The sequence below is a fragment of the Physella acuta genome, unplaced genomic scaffold, assembly GCF_028476545.2.
Source record: "Physella acuta isolate Inbredline_101_S28 unplaced genomic scaffold, ASM2847654v3 ptg001147l, whole genome shotgun sequence".
NCBI classification, from domain to species: Eukaryota; Metazoa; Mollusca; class Gastropoda; family Physidae; genus Physella; species Physella acuta.
The window spans coordinates 53,081-71,164 of NW_026732664.1; the positions used below are offsets into that span (position 1 = coordinate 53,081).

At 43.5% G+C, this 18,084-nt stretch overlaps 2 protein-coding genes across 3 annotated transcripts; one reads left to right on the top strand and one right to left on the bottom strand.

Annotated features, from left to right (window-relative positions):
- The first annotated feature begins 185 nt into the window (after positions 1–185).
- Positions 186–7,612, top strand: LOC131956404 (uncharacterized). Of its 2 annotated transcripts, XM_059320823.1 has the most exons (10): positions 186–282; positions 514–590; positions 1,920–2,058; positions 2,940–3,070; positions 3,161–3,233; positions 4,834–4,939; positions 5,004–5,031; positions 5,821–5,926; positions 6,870–7,000; positions 7,437–7,612. In XM_059320823.1, exons 1-10 carry the CDS (start codon positions 278–280, stop codon positions 7,541–7,543), a joined length of 903 nt encoding a protein of 300 aa, XP_059176806.1. In that variant the 5' UTR covers positions 186–277; the 3' UTR covers positions 7,544–7,612. The 2 variants fall into 2 exon arrangements, with proteins under 2 accessions (XP_059176806.1, XP_059176804.1); XM_059320821.1 differs by lacking the exon at positions 5,004–5,031 and having other exon boundaries at positions 195–259; positions 4,834–4,967.
- A 467-nt stretch (positions 7,613–8,079) lies between these two features.
- LOC131956405 (uncharacterized) lies at positions 8,080–17,285 on the bottom strand. Its single transcript, XM_059320824.1, has 8 exons — positions 17,189–17,285; positions 14,889–14,970; positions 12,900–13,027; positions 12,081–12,147; positions 10,436–10,563; positions 10,178–10,259; positions 8,654–8,784; positions 8,080–8,265 (listed from the first exon to the last, which is right to left on the bottom strand). Exons 1-8 carry the CDS (start codon positions 17,223–17,225, stop codon positions 8,186–8,188), a joined length of 735 nt encoding a protein of 244 aa, XP_059176807.1. The 5' UTR covers positions 17,226–17,285; the 3' UTR covers positions 8,080–8,185.
- Between the last annotated feature and the right edge of the window lie 799 nt (positions 17,286–18,084).

Consider the following 18,084-nt stretch of genomic DNA (forward strand, 5'->3'; position numbering starts at 1 on the left):
GTAGTGTGAATGACAGAATGTAACACTACCTAGTAGTGTGAATTACAGAATTTAACACTACCTAGTTGTGTGAATGATGACAGAATGTAACACTACCTAGCGCGTCAAATACTCGATGCCTAACGATGCAGTAGGTGCTAGAAATGGCGACACCAAGCCGCACCAATGTTAAAAGGAAATGAATTTCTGACTTTTTATTTTGTCCACAACAAACCTCTCTGGCGGCCTCTGAAAGTGGTGAAAAGATGAGTTGGTTAACGTAAACTTTTCCAAATCTATGCGGTCAGATTATAGTAAAGTTTTCTTTACCCATGCGGTTAGGCTCATTATAGATCTACATTTAGTTAGCGGTCTTAGGCTTAGGGGGGGGGGGGCGGTAAATGGTTGTGCTATGCTTGTGGATCTGTATCTTGCATGGGGGGGGGGGGGGGGATTGGTGGGTGGGGGTGTATGGTGGGTGCCCTATCTGATGTAATGTAATGCAAGATGTCGGGTAATTTGTTTTACCTCCAGGTTGACGTCAAACATTGCCATCACAGTTGACGTCCAGATGATGTGTCGCTTGATCTCTACCGCTCTTCTATTAGCATGTGAGTTTTGGCCAAATGGTGAGGTTGTGATGTGGTGAGGTAGTGATGTAGTGATGTAGTGATGTGGTGAGGTAGTTATGTGGTGAGGTAGTTATGTGGTGAGGTAGTGAAGTGGTTATGTAGTGATGTGGTTAGGTAGTGATGTGGTTAGGTAGTGATGTGGTGAGGTAGTGATGTGGTGAGGTAGTGATGTGGTTAGGTAGTGATGTGATTAGGTAGTGATGTGGTGAGGTAGTAATATGTTGACGAAGTGATGTGGTAAGGTAGTGATGTGACGAGGTAATGATGTGGTGATTTAGTGATGTGGTGAGGTAATGATGTGGTGATTTAGTGATGTGGTGAGGTAGTGATGTGGTGAGGTAATGATGTGGTGATTTAGTGATGTGGTGAGGTAGTGATGTGGTGATTTAGTGATGTGGTGAGGTAATGATGTGGTGATTTAGTGATGTGGTGAGGTAGTGATGTGGTGAGGTAGTGATGTGGTGAGGTAATGATGTGGTGATTTAGTGATGTGGTGAGGTAGTGATGTGGTGAGGTAATGATGTGGTGATTTAGTGATGTGGTGATTTAGTGATGTGGTGAGGTAGTGATGTGGTGAGGTAGTGATGTGACGAGGTAGTGATGTGGTGAGGTAGTGATGTGGTGAGGTAGTGATGTGGTGATTTAGTGATATGGTGAGGTAGTGATGTGGTGAGGTAGTGATGTTGTGAGGTAATGTTGTGGTGATTTAGTGATGTGGTGAGGTAGTGATGTGGTGATTTAGTGATGTGGTGAGGTAATGATGTGGTGATTTAGTGATGTGGTGAGGTAGTGATGTGGTGAGGTAGTGATGTGGTGAGGTAGTGATGTGGTGAGGTAATGTTGTGGTGATTTAGTGATGTGGTGAGGTAGTGATGTGGTGATTTAGTGATGTGGTGAGGTAATGATGTGGTGATTTAGTGATGTGGTGAGGTAGTGATGTGGTGAGGTAGTGATGTGGTGATTTAGTGATGTGGTGAGGTAATGATGTGGTGATTTAGTGATGTGGTGAGGTAGTGATGTGGTGATTTAGTGATGTGGTGAGGTAATGATGTGGTGATTTAGTGATGTGGTGAGGTAGTGATGTGGTGAGGTAGTGATGTGGTGAGGTAGTGATGTGACGGGGAAGTGATGTGATTATGTGATGAGATCTGTAGTTAAAACAAAAAATGATCGATCTATATTCTACCGCACTGATTAGCTTTGGCTGCAGCTAGATACAGCTTATAGCTAGAGATGAAACATTAGAACGTTATTATAATTAGTGACAAATTCCTCCCCCCCCCCCCCCCCTCTCCCCTCCCCCAACAGGCTTTCTTCCGTCAACCTTGACCTCTAATGTCAACCTGCTCGAGACGTTGATGAACCGACTGACAGACAGCCAGGACAACGTGTGCTCTCCGTCATCGTGCAGACACCCGTACTCGGACGTGCCTGAAACCTTCTGCAAGTCAGTCTGTCATGGTCTGTTCGTCTGTCATGGTCTGTCTGTTATGGTCTGTCCGTCTGTCATGGTCTGTCTGTCATGGTCTGTCTGTCATGGTCTGTCTGTCATGGTCTGTCCGTCTGTCATGGTCTGTCATGGTCTGTCCGTCTGGCGTGGTCTGGCCGTCTGTCATGGTCTGTCTGTCATGGTCTGTCCGTCTGTCATGGTCTGTTCGTCTGTCATGGTCTGTCTGTCATGGTCTGTCCGTCTGTCATGGTCTGTCCGTCTGTCATGGTCTGTCTGTCATGGTCTGTCCGTCTGTCATGGTCTGTTCGTCTGTCATGGTCTGTCTGTCATGGTCTGTCCGTCTGGCGTGGTCTGGCCGTCTGTCATGGTCTGTCATGGTCTGTCTGTCATGGTCTGTCCGTCTGTCATGGTCTGTCTGTCATTGTCTGTCCGTCTGTCATGCTTCGTTTGGTCTGTCCGTCTGTCATGTACAGTTATGACTATTCCATGCGTCATCTTTTCGTCATGCACCACTTGGTCTGTCATGCATACTTTGGTCTGTCATGCATCATTTGATGTGTTACGCCTGCTTATGTTTGTCGGTCCGGCTTGCATCTGTCAATCAACATGACTTTTGATGGCCTTGAGTGACTTTTCAGTCAAGTTCAGTCATACATGCATTGCCTGTCTGTCAATCAACTTTTCAGTCAAGTTCAGTCATACATGCATTGCCTGTCTGTCAATCAACTTTTCAGTCAAGTTCAGTCATACATGCATTGCCTGTCTGTCAATCAACTTTTCAGTCAAGTTCAGTCATACATGCATTGCCTGTCTGTCAATCAACTTTTCAGTCAAGTTCAGTCATACATGCATTGCCTGTCTGTCAATCAACTTTTCAGTCAAGTTCAGTCATACATGCATTGCCTGTCTGGAGTCAACGAACGCAACAGGTGCCCCGAACAAATGACGCTTGACGCCATGACTCTCTTGAGGAGTCTCTCATTGGATCTGGCCGTCAAGTTCTGCGCAGGTAACCTTGACCTTCTCAACTAGTTTTAATATCCACACGGTTTAACTAGGTCATATCCAGACGTCCAAACTATGAATGTATTGGTTTCAGAAAAAGTAAGACAGGCTGAATGCTACACGCTGGAATACTGCAGCAGGAGAAACCATACCAGCAACTTCTGCAGGTGAGTCTTCTTCCACCATCCACTTCCTGTCTTCTTCCACCATCCACTTCATGTCTTCTTCCACCATCCACTTCATGTCTTCTTCCACCATCCACTTCATGTCTTCTTCCACCATCCGCTTCATGTCTTCTTCCACCATCCGCTTCATGTCTTCTTCCACCATCCACTTCATGTCTTCTTCCACCATCCACTTCATGTCTTCTTCCACCATCCGCTTCATGTCTTCTTCCACCATCCGCTTCATGTCTTCTTCCACCATCCACTTCATGTCTTTTTCCACCATCCTCTTCATGTCTTCTTCCACCATCCGCTTCATGTCTTCTTCCACCATCCGCTTCATGTCTTCTTCCACCATCCGCTTCATGTCTTCTTCCACCATCCACTTCATGTCTTCTTCCACCATCCGCTTCATGTCTTCTTCCACCATCCACTTCATGTCTTCTTCCACCATCCGCTTCATGTCTTCTTCCACCATCCACTTCATGTCTTCTTCCACCATCCGCTTCATGTCTTCTTCCACCATCCGCTTCATGTCTTCTTCCACCATCCTCTTCATGTCTTCTTCCACCATCCGCTTCATGTCTTCTTCCACCATCCGCTTCATGTCTTCTTCCACCATCCGCTTCATGTCTTCTTCCACCATCCACTTCATGTCTTCTTCCACCATCCACTTCATGTCTTCTTCCACCATCCGCTTCATGTCTTCTTCCACCATCCGCTTCATGTCTTCTTCCACCATCCACTTCATGTCTTCTTCCACCATCCGCTTCATGTCTTCTTCCACCATCCACTTCATGTCTTCTTCCACCATCCGCTTCATGTCTTCTTCCACCATCCGCTTCATGTCTTCTTCCACCATCCTCTTCATGTCTTCTTCCACCATCCGCTTCATGTCTTCTTCCACCATCCGCTTCATGTCTTCTTCCACCATCCTCTTCATGTCTTCTTCCACCATCCGCTTCATGTCTTCTTCCACCATCCTCTTCATGTCTTCTTCCACCATCCACTTCATGTCTTCTTTCACCATCCACTTCCTGTCTTCTTCCACCATCCACTTTATGTCTTCCTCCACCATCCACTTCATGTCTCACTCCACCATCCACTTCATGTCTTCTTCCACCATCCACTTCATGTCTTCTTCCACCATCCACTTCATGTCTTCTTCCACCATCCACTTCATGTCTTCTTCCACCATCCACTTCATGTCTTCTTCCACCATCCACTTCATGTCTTCCTCCGCTATTCACCGGATGTGATGTCTGCCGACTGTATCATCCACTCACGATCATGTCGCCATCCACCGGATGTGATATCCCCATCCACCGGATGTGATATCCCCATCCACCGGATGTGATATCCCCATCCACCGGATGTCATGTCCCTATCCACCGGATGTGATATCCCCATCCACCGGATGTGATATCCCCATCCACCGGATGTAATATCCCCATCCACCGGATGTCATGTCCCTATCCACCGGATGTGATATCCCCATCCACCGGATGTGATATCCCCATCCACCGGATGTCATGTCCCTATCCACCGGATGTGATATCCCCATCCACCGGATGTGATATCCCCATCCACCGGATGTCCCCAGCCAGAGCCAGAGCCAGCTGGAGTGTGTGGAGCAGATCCTGGCCAACGTCCACTGCACGAGAGAGCTGCTGGAGCGTGCCCAGCACGTCAAGGAAACAATTGGTCAGGTCATGAAGATCAGGGGCTGCATCCAAGGTAGGTCATGATGATCAGGGGCTGCATCCAAGGTAGGTCATGAAGATCAGAGGCTGCATCCAAGGTAGGTCATGATGATCAGAGGCGGCATCCAAGGTAGGTCATGATGATCAGAGGCTGCATCCAAGGTAGGTCATGAAGATCAGGGGCTGCATCCAAGGTAGGTCATGAAGATCAGAGGCTGCATCCAAGGTAGGTCATGAAGATTAGAGGCTGCATCCAAGGTAGGTCATGAAGATCAGGGGCTGCATCCAAGGTAGGTCATTTTCAGAGGCGGCATCCAAGGTAGGTCATGAAGATCAGAGGCTGCATCCAAGGTAGGTCATGAAGATCAGAGGCGGCATCCAAGGTAGGTCATGAAGATCAGTGGCTGCATCCAAGGTAGGTCATGATGATCAGAGGCTGCATCCAAGGTAGGTCATGATGATCAGAGGCTGCATCCAAGGTAGGTCATGATGATCAGAGGCTGCATCCAAGGTAGGTCATGAAGATCAGAGGCTGCATCCAAGGTAGGTCATGAAGATCAGAGGCTGCATCCAAGGTAGGTCACAGCTGTTTACACATCACTGCAGGTGTGTTGGTCTACCTGTAACTATACAAAGTTCTTCTACCTGTAACTACACAGTGTTCGTCTACCTGTAACTACACAGTGTTCTTCTACCTGCAAGTGTATCCGTGTCACAAGAGATCAGCCTAAATACCTGCCTTACCTGCCATACACTATCAAATGTCCTGAGTAAAATCACGTGTAGACAAGCACTAATTGCTTCTATATGTTGGAATATATTTGTGTGTAGGCGTAGTATAACAGCTTCAAGCACAACGTCATTCATGAGCTCACGATTTACTCCAGATCAAAGAACACAAAAGCCCACCTCATCCGACAATAACCTTGCCTGCCCGGGAAAGTTCGACTGTATATTTCCAAAACTATCATCCAGAATTTCAGCTTTTTGCGAGTGAGTGCCATCCTTCATGTGTGTTCTTTGTGTTCAGCATTGTGTTCAACATTGTGTTCAACATTGTGTTCAACATTGTGTTCAACATTGTGTTCAACATTGTGTTCAACATTGTGTTCAACATTGTGTTCAATATTTGTGTTCAGTATTGTGTTCAGTATTGTGTTCAGCATTGTATTCAACATTGTGTTCAACATTGTGTTCAACATTGTGTTCAACATTGTGTTCAACATTGTGTTCAACATTGTGTTCAGCATTGTATTCAACATTGTGTTCAACATTGTGTTCAACATTGTATTCAACATTGTGTTCAACATTGTGTTCAACATTGTGTTCAACATTGTATTCAACATTGTGTTCAACATTGTGTTCAACATTGTGTTCAACATTGTGTTCAACATTGTGTTCAACATTTGTGTTCTGGGGTTACTCACATTTCTCAAGTTTTTGATCGTACTAAACCTGGAATCTCTGAGAGAAACTTAACCTGGAATCTCTGAGAGAAACTTAACCTGGAATCTCTGAGAGAAACTTAACCTGGAATCTCTGAGAGAAACTTAACCTGGAATCTCTGAGAGAAACTTAACCTGGAATCTCTGAGAGAAACTTAACCTGGAATCTCTGAGAGAAACGACGTTGGTTTTTTGGCCCCTCCCGAATGGTAACAGCAATGTCACTCAACTTCACGCTCCAGGTTACCTCCCCACCCTCATCTAGTCATAGCCACGCCCACAACTAGTAACGGCCACGCACACATCTAGTAACACCCACTCCCACACCTAGTAACGACCACACCTAGTAACGCCCACACCTAGTAACGCCCACACCTAGTAACACCCACGCCCACACCTAGTAACGGCCACGCCCACACCTAGTAACGGCCACGGCCACACCTAGTAACGGCCACGCCCACACCTAGTAACGGCCACGCCCCATGTTGCAGGCAAGCTGGCGACTACGTCCAGTGCCTTGACCTCATCATACAGGACGACGAGTGCTCCTACACAGCCATTGGCAACGCCAGACTCTCTAAGCTGACCATAGAGGGGGCAATGGCCGCCCGGCGGTGTTCAGGTCAGCATTCACTTTAGGATTAGTTAAATAACCCTAACCCTAACGATCCACGCTAGGCTTAGTTAACTAATGACGTCAGCAAATGACGTCAATCAAGTACCCATCAGCGCTGGGTGGACTAGAGTCAGGTACCCATCAGATCCGAAATAGTGACATTACAATTGGTGGACCGTAAACGGTTGGATCATAAACGGTTGGACCATAAACGGTTGGACCATAAACTTTTGTACCATAAAGATCATTTTCTTCAACTTTTCTCTGCGCCTGATGGTTAATTTTAGCGTCCATCTTGTGTCACATTATATATGGGTAAAAATATATTTTATCATGTTATGTATGAATATATTTACATATGCATATACAACATATACCTTAAATGTGGCAAAAATAAAAACAAGTAGGATCTGTAACTGGTGAATTTATTTGCTATTGTCAGGCAAGGATGAGTTGCTGCCCTTAACAAAAGTCCGTACGTTTCTGCTGGTACTATCAGCCTACGTGCTCGCTACAGAATTCTTCACACACCGGGGTATGCAGCTTTAGCAGTCCGTGAGGGGGAAACAGAGAGAAGGTTCAAAACTCTTTCAATCACACACACATCGTTTATTTTTGCTGGAATTGTAGTAGATAAACTTCATAAAACTTTTTAAAATATTGTGTTTGTAGACATTTGTGGTTGTGTGGTCAGTAGCGTGTGGTCAGTTGCGTGTGGTTGTGTGTCCAGTTGCTTGTGGTTGTGTGGTCAGTTGCTTGTGGTTGTGTGGTCAGTTGCGTGTGGCTGTGTGGTCAGTTGCTAATGTGGTCAGTAGCGTGTGGTTGTGTGGTCAGTAGCGTGTGGTTGTGTGGTCGGTTGTGTGGTCGGTTGTGTGGTCAGTTGCTAATGTGGTCAGTAGCGTGTGGTTGTGTGGTCAGTAGCGTGTGGTTGTGTGGTCGGTTGTGTGGTCAGTTGTGGTCACTTGTCTTATGAAGAAATGAGAAACGTGTTGGTAGAACAACGGGGTGGGGTGGGAGGGGGCTGCTATCAACACCACAACTAGGATGTAACGGGATCTTTGTTTAACGGTGTACAGAGAACTTACAATGTGAAGGGCGGTTGATGATGGTGTGATGAGCTATCATCTTCTGTCGGTGTGTGTTGGGTTGGCACTCTCAAACTTTCAACTGTCAATCTTCTGTCCATGTGGACTAAGTTAGGAGCCTAACTCCACTAACCATCAGGCTCAGACCTAACGACAGCATTGCTGGTGGAGTCAGCACAACGAATCCTGTGGACAAAACGCAGCATAATTCAGTACCCAGCATTAGAGTTACATAAACACTATACTGACGTCACACATGATTGTATAAAGGATGTCACTCATCCCACAATACAGAACGTCACACATAATTTGAAACAAGACGACATAAAGCATAAGATTTTTTGGTCATATGTGACAAAATATGACGTCATATGTGACAAAATATGACGTCACATCGAACCCGACATAGGACGTCATATGTGACAAAATATGACGTCACACCTAACCCAACATAGGACGTCATATGTGACAAAATATGACGTCACACCTAACCCAACATAGGACGTCATATGTGACAAAATATGACGTCACACCTAAACCGACATGACGTCAGACTACAGGTGTGGTTGAGTACCTGAGCTACGGCAGCGCTTGTAGTAGTTGAGTGAGTAGTCGAGCTGCGCTTGGGACACGACCTTGACACTGTCCGGACATTTATAGCCGTAGGCAATTTTCTTCAGGCAGTTCATGAACGTCTCGTCCTGTCTAAAGCAAGACAAAACTTTACCAAACATGGGTATCAGAGTAACTTTACCGAACATGGGTATTAGAGAAACTTTACCAAACATGGGTATTAGAGAAACTTTACCAAACATGGGTATCAGAGAAACTTTACCAAACATGGGTATCAGAGAAACTTTACCAAACATGGGTATTAGAGAAACTTTACCAAACATGGGTATCAGAGAAACTTTACCAAACATGGGTATTAGAGAAACTTTACCAAACATGGGTATTAGAGAAACCTTACCAAACATGGGTATTAGAGAAACTTTACCAAACATGGGTATCAGAGAAACTTTACCAAACATGGGTATCAGAGAAACTTTACCAAACATGGGTATCAGAGAAACTTTACCAAACATGGGTATCAGAGAAACTTTACCAAACATGGGTATCAGAGAAACTTTACCAAACATGGGTATCAGAGAAACTTTACCAAACATGGGTATCAGAGAAACTTTACCAAACATGGGTATTAGAGAAACTTTACCAAACATGGGTATCAGAGAAACTTTACCAAACATGGGTATTAGAGAAACTTTACCAAACATGGGTATTAGAGAAACTTTACCAAACATGGGTATCAGAGAAACTTTACCAAACATGGGTATTAGAGAAACTTTACCAAACATGGGTATCAGAGAAACTTTACCAAACATGGGTATCAGAGAAACTTTACCAAACATGGGTATCAGAGAAACTTTACCAAACATGGGTATCAGAGAAACTTTACCAAACATGGGTATCAGAGAAACTTTACCAAACATGGGTATCAGAGAAACTTTACCAAACATGGGTATTAGAGAAACTTTACCAAACATGGGTATTAGAGAAACTTTACCAAACATGGGTATCAGAGAAACTTTACCAAACATGGGTATTAGAGAAACTTTACCAAACATGGGTATTAGAGAAACTTTACCAAACATGGGTATCAGAGAAACTTTACCAAACATGGGTATTAGAGAAACTTTACCAAACATGGGTATCAGAGAAACTTTACCAAACATGGGTATTAGAGAAACTTTACCAAACATGGGTATCAGAGAAACTTTACCAAACATGGGTATCAGAGAAACTTTACCAAACATGGGTATCAGAGAAACTTTACCAAACATGGTTATCAGAGAAACTTTACCAAACATGGTTATTAGAGAAACTTTACCAAACATGGGTATCAGAGAAACTTTACCAAACATAGGTATCAGAGAAACTTTACCAAACATGGGTATCAGAGAAACTTTACCAAACATGGGTATTAGAGAAACTTTACCAAACATGGGTATTAGAGAAACTTTACCAAATTTGTCCACGTGACATAGCAAGTACAAACCTGTGACAGAACAAGTACAAACATGTGACAGCAAGTACAAACCTGCAATCTTTGCCTTGTAAAATGACGTTACACCTGTGGGGGTCACATTCTGTGTCGTGGATGTCGTCAGGCTCCACATCAACTGGAGGGGGGAGACGACACGTAATTGAAATATAGGCACAAACCCCTTACCTGGTCAGACCCCCAAACCTGTACAGACCCCCCCCCACACACACACACACTCACCTGGACAGACCCCCCCCCCCCCGCACACAAACACCTGGTCAGACCCCCCCCCCGACCACGTCAGACCCCCACCTTTACAGTCCCGCTTGATCAACATGGCTATGTCCGTGTACAAAATGACAGCCAGATCCGCGTCTCTTTTCGGACAGTCCAGTCGTATGACGTAATACCTCAGACAGTTGGCATATGACAGAGCGTTACTGAGGGTTGGCATAGAACACAGATGGTTGGCATAGAACAACAGATGGTTGTCATTGGACAACAGATTGTTGTCATTAAAAGTCACCAATAATGTAAAACATGTTATAATCTATCAAACCCGAAAACTATACAATACTATTCCAAATAAACACCAATTTCCAACCAAAACACCGATATCCTACTTCCCCACATCAAAAGCACATCCCAACCCACTCCCCAACACCAAAAGCCCATCCCAACCCACTCCCCCAACACCAAAAGCCTATCCCAACCCACTCCCCCAACACCAAAAGCCCATCCCAACCCACTCCCCCAACACCAAAAGCCCATCCCAACCCACTCCCCCAACACCAAAAGCCCATCCCAACCTACTCCCCAACAAAACCCATCCCAACCCACTCCCCAACAAAGCCCATCCCAACCCACTCCCCAACAAAACCCATCCCAACCTACTCCCCAACACCAAAAGCCCATCCCAACCCACTCCCCAACAAAACCCATCCCAACCCACTCCCCCAACACCAAAAGCCTATCCCAACCCACTCCCCCAACACCAAAAGCCCATCCCAACCCACTCCCCCAACACCAAAAGCCTATCCCAACCCACTCCCCCAACACCAAAAGCCCAACCCACTCCCCCAACACCAAAAGCCTATCCCAACCCACTCCCCCAACACCAAAAGCCCATCCCAACCCACTCCCCCAACACCAAAAGCCTATCCCAACCCACTCCCCCAACACCAAAAGCCCATCCCAACCCACTCCCCCAACACCAAAAGCCCATCCCAACCCACAACCCAACACCAAAAGCCCATCCCAACCCACTCCCCCAACACCAAAAGCCCATCCCAACCCACTCCCCCAACACCAAAAGCCCATCCCAACCCACTCCCCCAACACCAAAAGCCCATCCCAACCCAATCCCCAACAAAGCCCATCCCAACCCACAACCCAACACCAAAAGCCCATCCCAACCCACTCCCCAACAAAGCCCATCCCAACCCACTCCCCAACATCAAAAGCCCATCCCAACCCACTCCCCAACAAAGCCCATCCCAACCCACTCCCCAACAAAACCCATCCCAACCCACTCCCCAACAAAGCCCATCCCAACCCACTCCCCAACAAAACCCATCCCAACCCACTCCCCAACAAAGCCCATCCCAACCCACTCCCCAACAAAACCCATCCCAACCCACTCCCCAACAAAGCCCATCCCAACCCACTCCCCAACAAAACACATCCCAACCCACTCCCCAACACCAAAAGCCCATCCCAACCCACTCCCCAACAAAGCCCATCCCAACCCACTCCCCAACAAAACCCATCCCAACCTACTCCCCAACACCAAAAGCCCATCCCAACCCACTCCCCAACAAAGCCCATCCCAACCCACTCCCCAACAAAGCCCATCCCAACCCACTCCCCCCCCCCCAACAAAGCCCATTCCAACCCACTCCCCAACAAAGCCCATCCCAACTCACTCCCCCAACAAAGCCCATCCCAACCCACTGACCTGCAGAAAGATAACTTGGATTTTCCAGTAATGAGGCGACAAGCTGACATTGGTTTACATTCTCTAGCTGCAGACATGGTCAAACATGATATTTCAATCATTGAAAAACATGATATTTCAATCATTGTAAACCATGATATTTCAATCATTGTAAAAATTCTAATGTTAACAATGGTTAATGATTATGTTTCAGCTATTTTTCGCTATCTACAAATGTGATAGTTAGTGACACAATACCTTTAGGTTTAGGGTTAGGGTTAGTTATTGACACAATACCTTTAGGTTTAGGGTTAGTTATTGACACAATACCTTTAGGTTTAGGGTTAGGGTTAGATATTGACACAATACCTTTAGGTTTAGGGTTAGGGTTAGATATTGACACAATACCTTTAGGGTTAGGGTTAGGGTTAGTTAGTGACACAATACCTTTTGACGTCATCATGTATGTCGTCACATCACTCACCTAATGGCTGCTTCATTTGACGTCACACGTACCTGGAAATTGGATGTATGACATGACGTCACACCTACCTAGGAAATGGGTGGATGACATGACGTCACACGTACCTGGCCAGTGGATGGATGACATGACGTCACAAGTACCTGGACAGTGGATGGATGACATGACGTCACACGTACCTGGACAGTGGATGGATGACATGACGTCACACGTACCTAGCGAGCGGATGGATGACATGACGTCACACGTACCTAGCGAGCGGATGGATGACATGACGTCACACGTACCTGGACAGTGGATGGATGACATGACGTCACACGTACCTGGCCAGTGGATGGATGACATGACGTCACACGTACCTGGACAGTGGATGGATGACATCAGCTTGTACGTCTTCTCCTTAAGCAGAGCCACCTCTATGGCCGTACCCTGCCCGCAGTCGCTGAGGTTTTTGTTGTTCAGACAGAAGACATAGGCAGCCGAGAGTCTGGGAGAGAGGTAGGTTTATGTGAGGTAGGTTTTGTGAGAGGTAGGTTTTATGTGTGGTAGGTTTATGTGTGGTAGGTTTTGTGTGTGGTAGGTTTTGTGAGAGGTAGGTTTATGTGTGGTAGGTTTTGTGAGAGGTAGGTTTATGTGTGGTAGGTTTTGTGAGAGGTAGGTTTATGTGTGGTAGGTTTTGTGAGAGGTAGGTTTATGTGTGGTAGATTTTATGAGAGGTAGGTTTATTTGTAGTAGGGTTTGTGAGAGGTAGGTTTTATGTGAGGTAGGTTTTGTGAGAGGTAGGTTTATGTGAGGTAGATTTTGTGAGAGGTAGGTTTATGTGAGGTAGATTTTGTGAGAGGTAGGTTTTATAAAGAGGTAGGTTTTACAAAGAGGTAGGTTTTATGTGAGGTAGGTTTTGTGAGAGGTAGGTTTATTTGTAGTAGGGTTTGTGAGAGGTAGGTTTTACAAAGAGGTAGGTTTTATAAGAGGTAGATTTTATGAGAGGTAGGTGTTAAAATAGTTCAATAAAGCAAACGGCGCTAAGATATAAGCATATGGATGTTTGTGAGTTTGTAAGTTTGTCTGTTAGTTTGTAAGCTTGTAAGCTTGTCTCTAAGTTTGTCTCTAAGTTTGACTGTAAGTTTGTAAGTTTGTCAGTAAGTCTGTCAGTAAGTTTGTCTGTAAGTTTGCGTGTGCCTATGTTTGTGTGTAAGTTTGTCTATAAGTTTGTCTATAAGTTTGTCTGTAAATTGGTCTGTATGTTTGTCTGTATGTTTGTTTCTAAGTTTGTCTGTAAGTTTGTCTGTATGTTTGTCTGTCTGTTTGTCTGTCTGTTTGTCTGTATGTTTGTCTGTATGTTTGTCTGTCTGTTTGTCTGTCTGTTTGTCTGTCTGTTTGTCTGTATGTTTGTCTGTATGTTTGTCTGTATGTTTGTCTGTAAGTGTGTCTGTAAGTTTGTCTGTAAGTTTGTCTGTGTGTCTGTATGTTTGTCTGTAAGTGTGTCTGTATGTTTGTCTGTATGTTTGTCTGTAAGTTTGTCTGTGTGTCTGTATGTTTGTCTGTATGTTTGTCTGTATGTTTGTCTGTAAGTTTGTCTGTAAGTTTGTCTGTATGTTTGTCTGTAAGTTTGTCTGTGTGTCTGTATGTTTGTCTGTAAGTGTGTCTGTAAGTTTGTCTCTAAGTTTGTCTGTATGTTTGTCTGTATGTTTGTCTGTAAGTGTGTCTGTATGTCTGTAAGTTTGTCTGTAAGTTTGTCTGTATGTTTGTCTGTAAGTTTGTCTGTGTGTCTGTAAGTTTGTCTGTATGTTTGTCTGTATGTTTTTCTGTATGTTTGTCTGTATGTTTGTCTGTAAGTGTGTCTGTATGTTTGTCTGTAAGTTTGTCTGTGTGTCTGTATGTTTGTCTGTAAGTGTGTCTGTAAGTTTGTCTCTAAGTTTGTCTGTATGTTTGTCTGTATGTTTGTCTGTAAGTGTGTCTGTATGTCTGTAAGTTTGTCTGTAAGTTTGTCTGTATGTTTGTCTGTAAGTTTGTCTGTGTGTCTGTAAGTTTGTCTGTATGTTTGTCTGTATGTTTTTCTGTATGTTTGTCTGTATGTTTGTAAGTTTGTCTGTAAGTGTGTCTGTATGTTTGTCTGTAAGTTTGTCTGTGTGTCTGTAAGTTTGTCTGTATGTTTGTCTGTAAGTGTGTCTGTAAGTTTGTCTGTATGTTTGTCTGCAAGTGTGCCTGTAAGTGTGTCTGTAAGTTTGTAAGTTTGTCTGTATGTTTGTCTCTAAGTTTGTCTGTATGTTTGTCTGTATGTTTGTCTGTAAGTGTGTCTGTAAGTTTGTCTGTAAGTTTGTCTGTATGTTTGTCTGTAAGCGATATACCTGCAGACTTCAGCATCCGAGTCCATTGGTGGCGTACAGTCGGTGATTCTATCACACGCCAACAGCACATTCAACATCATGGCTAGAAGAGAAGCAATGTACACATCTAGTTAGTGGGGTTGTAAATGTACACATCTAGCCATAGTTGGCTTCTTCATGTACACATCTAGTTAGAGTTGGCTTCTAAATGTACACATCTAGTTAGTGGGGTTCTAAATGTACACATCTAGTTAGTTGGGTTGTAAATGTACACATCTAGTTAGTTGGGTTGTAAATGTACACATCTAGTTAGTGGGGTTGTAAATGTACACATCTAGCCATGCTTGGCTTCTAAATGTACACATCTAGTTAGTTGGCTTCTAAATGTACACATCTAGTTAGTTGGCTTCTAAATGTACACATCTAGCCATGCTTGGCTTCTAAATGTACACATCTAGTTAGAGTTGGCTTCTAAATGTACACATCTAGTTAGTTGGGTTGTAAATGTACACATCTAGTTAGTTGGGTTGTAAATGTACGCATCTAGCCATAGTTGGCTTCTAAATGTACACATCTAGTTAGTTGGCTTCTAAATGTACACATCTAGTTAGTTGGGTTGTAAATGTACACATCTAGTTAGTTGGGTTGTAAATGTACACATCTAGTTAGTTGAGTTGTAAATGTACACATCTAGCCATAGTTGGGTTGTAAATGTACACATCTAGCCATAGTTGGGTTGTAAATGTACACATCTAGCCATAGTTGGGTTGTAAATGTACACATCTAGTTAGTTGGCTTCTAAATGTACACATCCAGTTAGTTGGGTTGTAAATGTACACATCTAGTTAGTTGGGTTGTAAATGTACACATCCAGTTAGTTGGCTTCTAAATGTACACATCTAGTTAGTTGGCTTCTAAATGTACACATCTAGTTAGTTGGCTTCTAAATGTACACATCCAGTTAGTTGGGTTGTAAATGTACACATCTAGTTAGTTGGGTTGTAAAAGTACACATCTAGCCATAGTTGGCTTCTAAATGTACACATCTAGTTAGTTGGCTTCTAAATGTACACATCTAGTTAGTTGGGTTGTAAATGTACACACCTAGTTAGAGTTGGCTTCTAAATGTACACATCTAGCCATAGTTGGCTTCTAAATGTACACATCTAGCCATAGTTGGCTTCTAAATGTACACATCTAGTTAGTTAGCTTCTAAATGTACACATCTAGTTAGAGTTGGCTTCTAAATGTACACATCTAGTTAGAGTTGGCTTCTAAATGTACACATCTAGTTAGTTGGCTTCTAAATGTACACATCTAGTTAGTTGGCTTCTAAATGTACACATCTAGTTAGAGTTGGCTTCTAAATGTACACATCTAGTTAGAGTTGGCTTCTAAATGTACACATCTAGTTAGTTGGCTTCTAAATGTACACATCTAGTTAGTTGGGTTGTAAATGTACACATCTAGTTAGAGTTGGCTTCTAAATGTACACATCCAGTTAGAGTTAGCTTCTAAATGTACACATCTAGTTAGAGTTGGCTTCTAAATGTACACAGCTAGTTAGTTGGCTACTAAATGTACACATCTAGTTAGTTGGGTTGTAAATGTACACATCTAGTTAGAGTTGGCTTCTAAATGTACACATCCAGTTAGAGTTAGCTTCTAAATGTACACATCTAGTTAGTTGGCTTCTAAATGTACACATCTAGTTAGTTGGCTTCTAAATGTACACATCTAGTTAGAGTTGGCTTCTAAATGTACACATCTAGTTAGTTGGCTACTAAATGTACACATCTAGTTAGTTGGGTTGTAAATGTACACATCTAGTTAGAGTTGGCTTCTAAATGTACACATCCAGTTAGAGTTAGCTTCTAAATGTACACATCTAGTTAGAGTTGGCTTCTAAATGTACACATCTAGTTAGAGTTGGCTTCTAAATGTACACATCTAGTTAGTTGGCTTCTAATTGTACACATCTAGTTAGTTGGGTTGTAAATGTACACATCTATTTAGTTGACCTGAGCTCAACAAACTTCACTCTACTCTAGATCTCGCTGGGTTTATCTGCCGGCGGTCTATCGAAACCGACACAACACGACTAAATACCACGAAACACGACACAACACGACTAAATACCACGAAACACGACACAACACGACTAAATACCACGAAACACGACACAACACGACTAAATACCACGAAACACGACAAAACACGACTAAATACAATGAAACACGACAAAACACGACAAAGCACGGCGAATACAGATTAATTAAACTTTCGACACCCGGGTTGGACTTTGACCCTTCTGTACTTACCTCCAAAAACCAATTGAACTAGTTTTAGATCTACCATAACTTTCAGGTTTGGAGAAATTCGAATGGAAAATATTGGTGTTGGACTAGAGACAACAGGATGTTGATGTCTGAATAATGCGGTCAGCTGCACTTGGTGCGCACCATGAAGCACGTGCGCATCCTTCACGCCAGCATACAGAGAATCTCTGGAACCAGTTTGATTCCAGGTAAAAACACATTAACAGCCTAATTTATTCATTATTTAAAACAAGATACGATAAGCAACTTCGTGCGGCCCTAAAGAGCCTCAAAATAAGTTTTTTTTTTATTTTCTCGTATACGGAATACAAGGGATTCAGGGAAGTTTTGTAATTTCGAGATTAGTTTTGAAATCCGGGGATTATTTTTTTAATCTCGACGTTTAACACCTTCCTGAGGTGGAAATAAAATTAGTTAAGAAATCGTGTCTGCAAGACCATCTTTTGCAAGGGGTGGGGAGGGGAGGGGGGTCATCTGGGACCTCGGGTTAGATCCCACCACTGGGTCCTAATGAAATCAACGTCCATTGAGTATTACATCAAGTATGTCACAACTATTCACAGGTGATAGTATTACATCAAGTATATCACATGTATTCACATGTGAGAGCATTACACAAATGGACTCAGTCTCTATTCACATTTTAATTTACGTGAAGTGCAAATGACAAAATCAAACTTATAATGTTTTTCCATTAACAAAAATTATAATTTTACCTTTATACCAATTACTTCCTTTGAATGTTCTGTACAATAATAATTTTAGCAATAGTTCACAAGCCGTTCCCAAATTTTCTCTATGTTCGTGTTTACATTATTGTTTGCTTGTGATTCCGTTTATGTTTGCGTTTATGTTTATGTTTGCGATTATGTTTAGGT

Excerpts from the sequence above, each read along its gene's own strand:
- LOC131956404 (XM_059320821.1), top strand. Across the intron at positions 591-1,919 it reads TACCGCTCTTCTATTAGCAT|GCTTTCTTCCGTCAACCTTG; the intron begins GTGAGTTTTGGC and ends CTCCCCCAACAG. Across the intron at positions 5,927-6,869 it reads AGAATTTCAGCTTTTTGCGA|GCAAGCTGGCGACTACGTCC; the intron begins GTGAGTGCCATC and ends CCCATGTTGCAG.
- LOC131956405 (XM_059320824.1), bottom strand. The coding sequence starts at position 17,225 with ATGGTAGATCTAAAACTAGTTCAATTGGTTTTTGGAG. Across the intron at positions 12,148-12,899 it reads GTCATCCATCCACTGTCCAG|CTAGAGAATGTAAACCAATG; the intron begins GTACGTGTGACG and ends CCATGTCTGCAG. Across the intron at positions 8,785-10,177 it reads TTACAAGGCAAAGATTGCAG|ACAGGACGAGACGTTCATGA; the intron begins GTTTGTACTTGC and ends GTCTTGCTTTAG.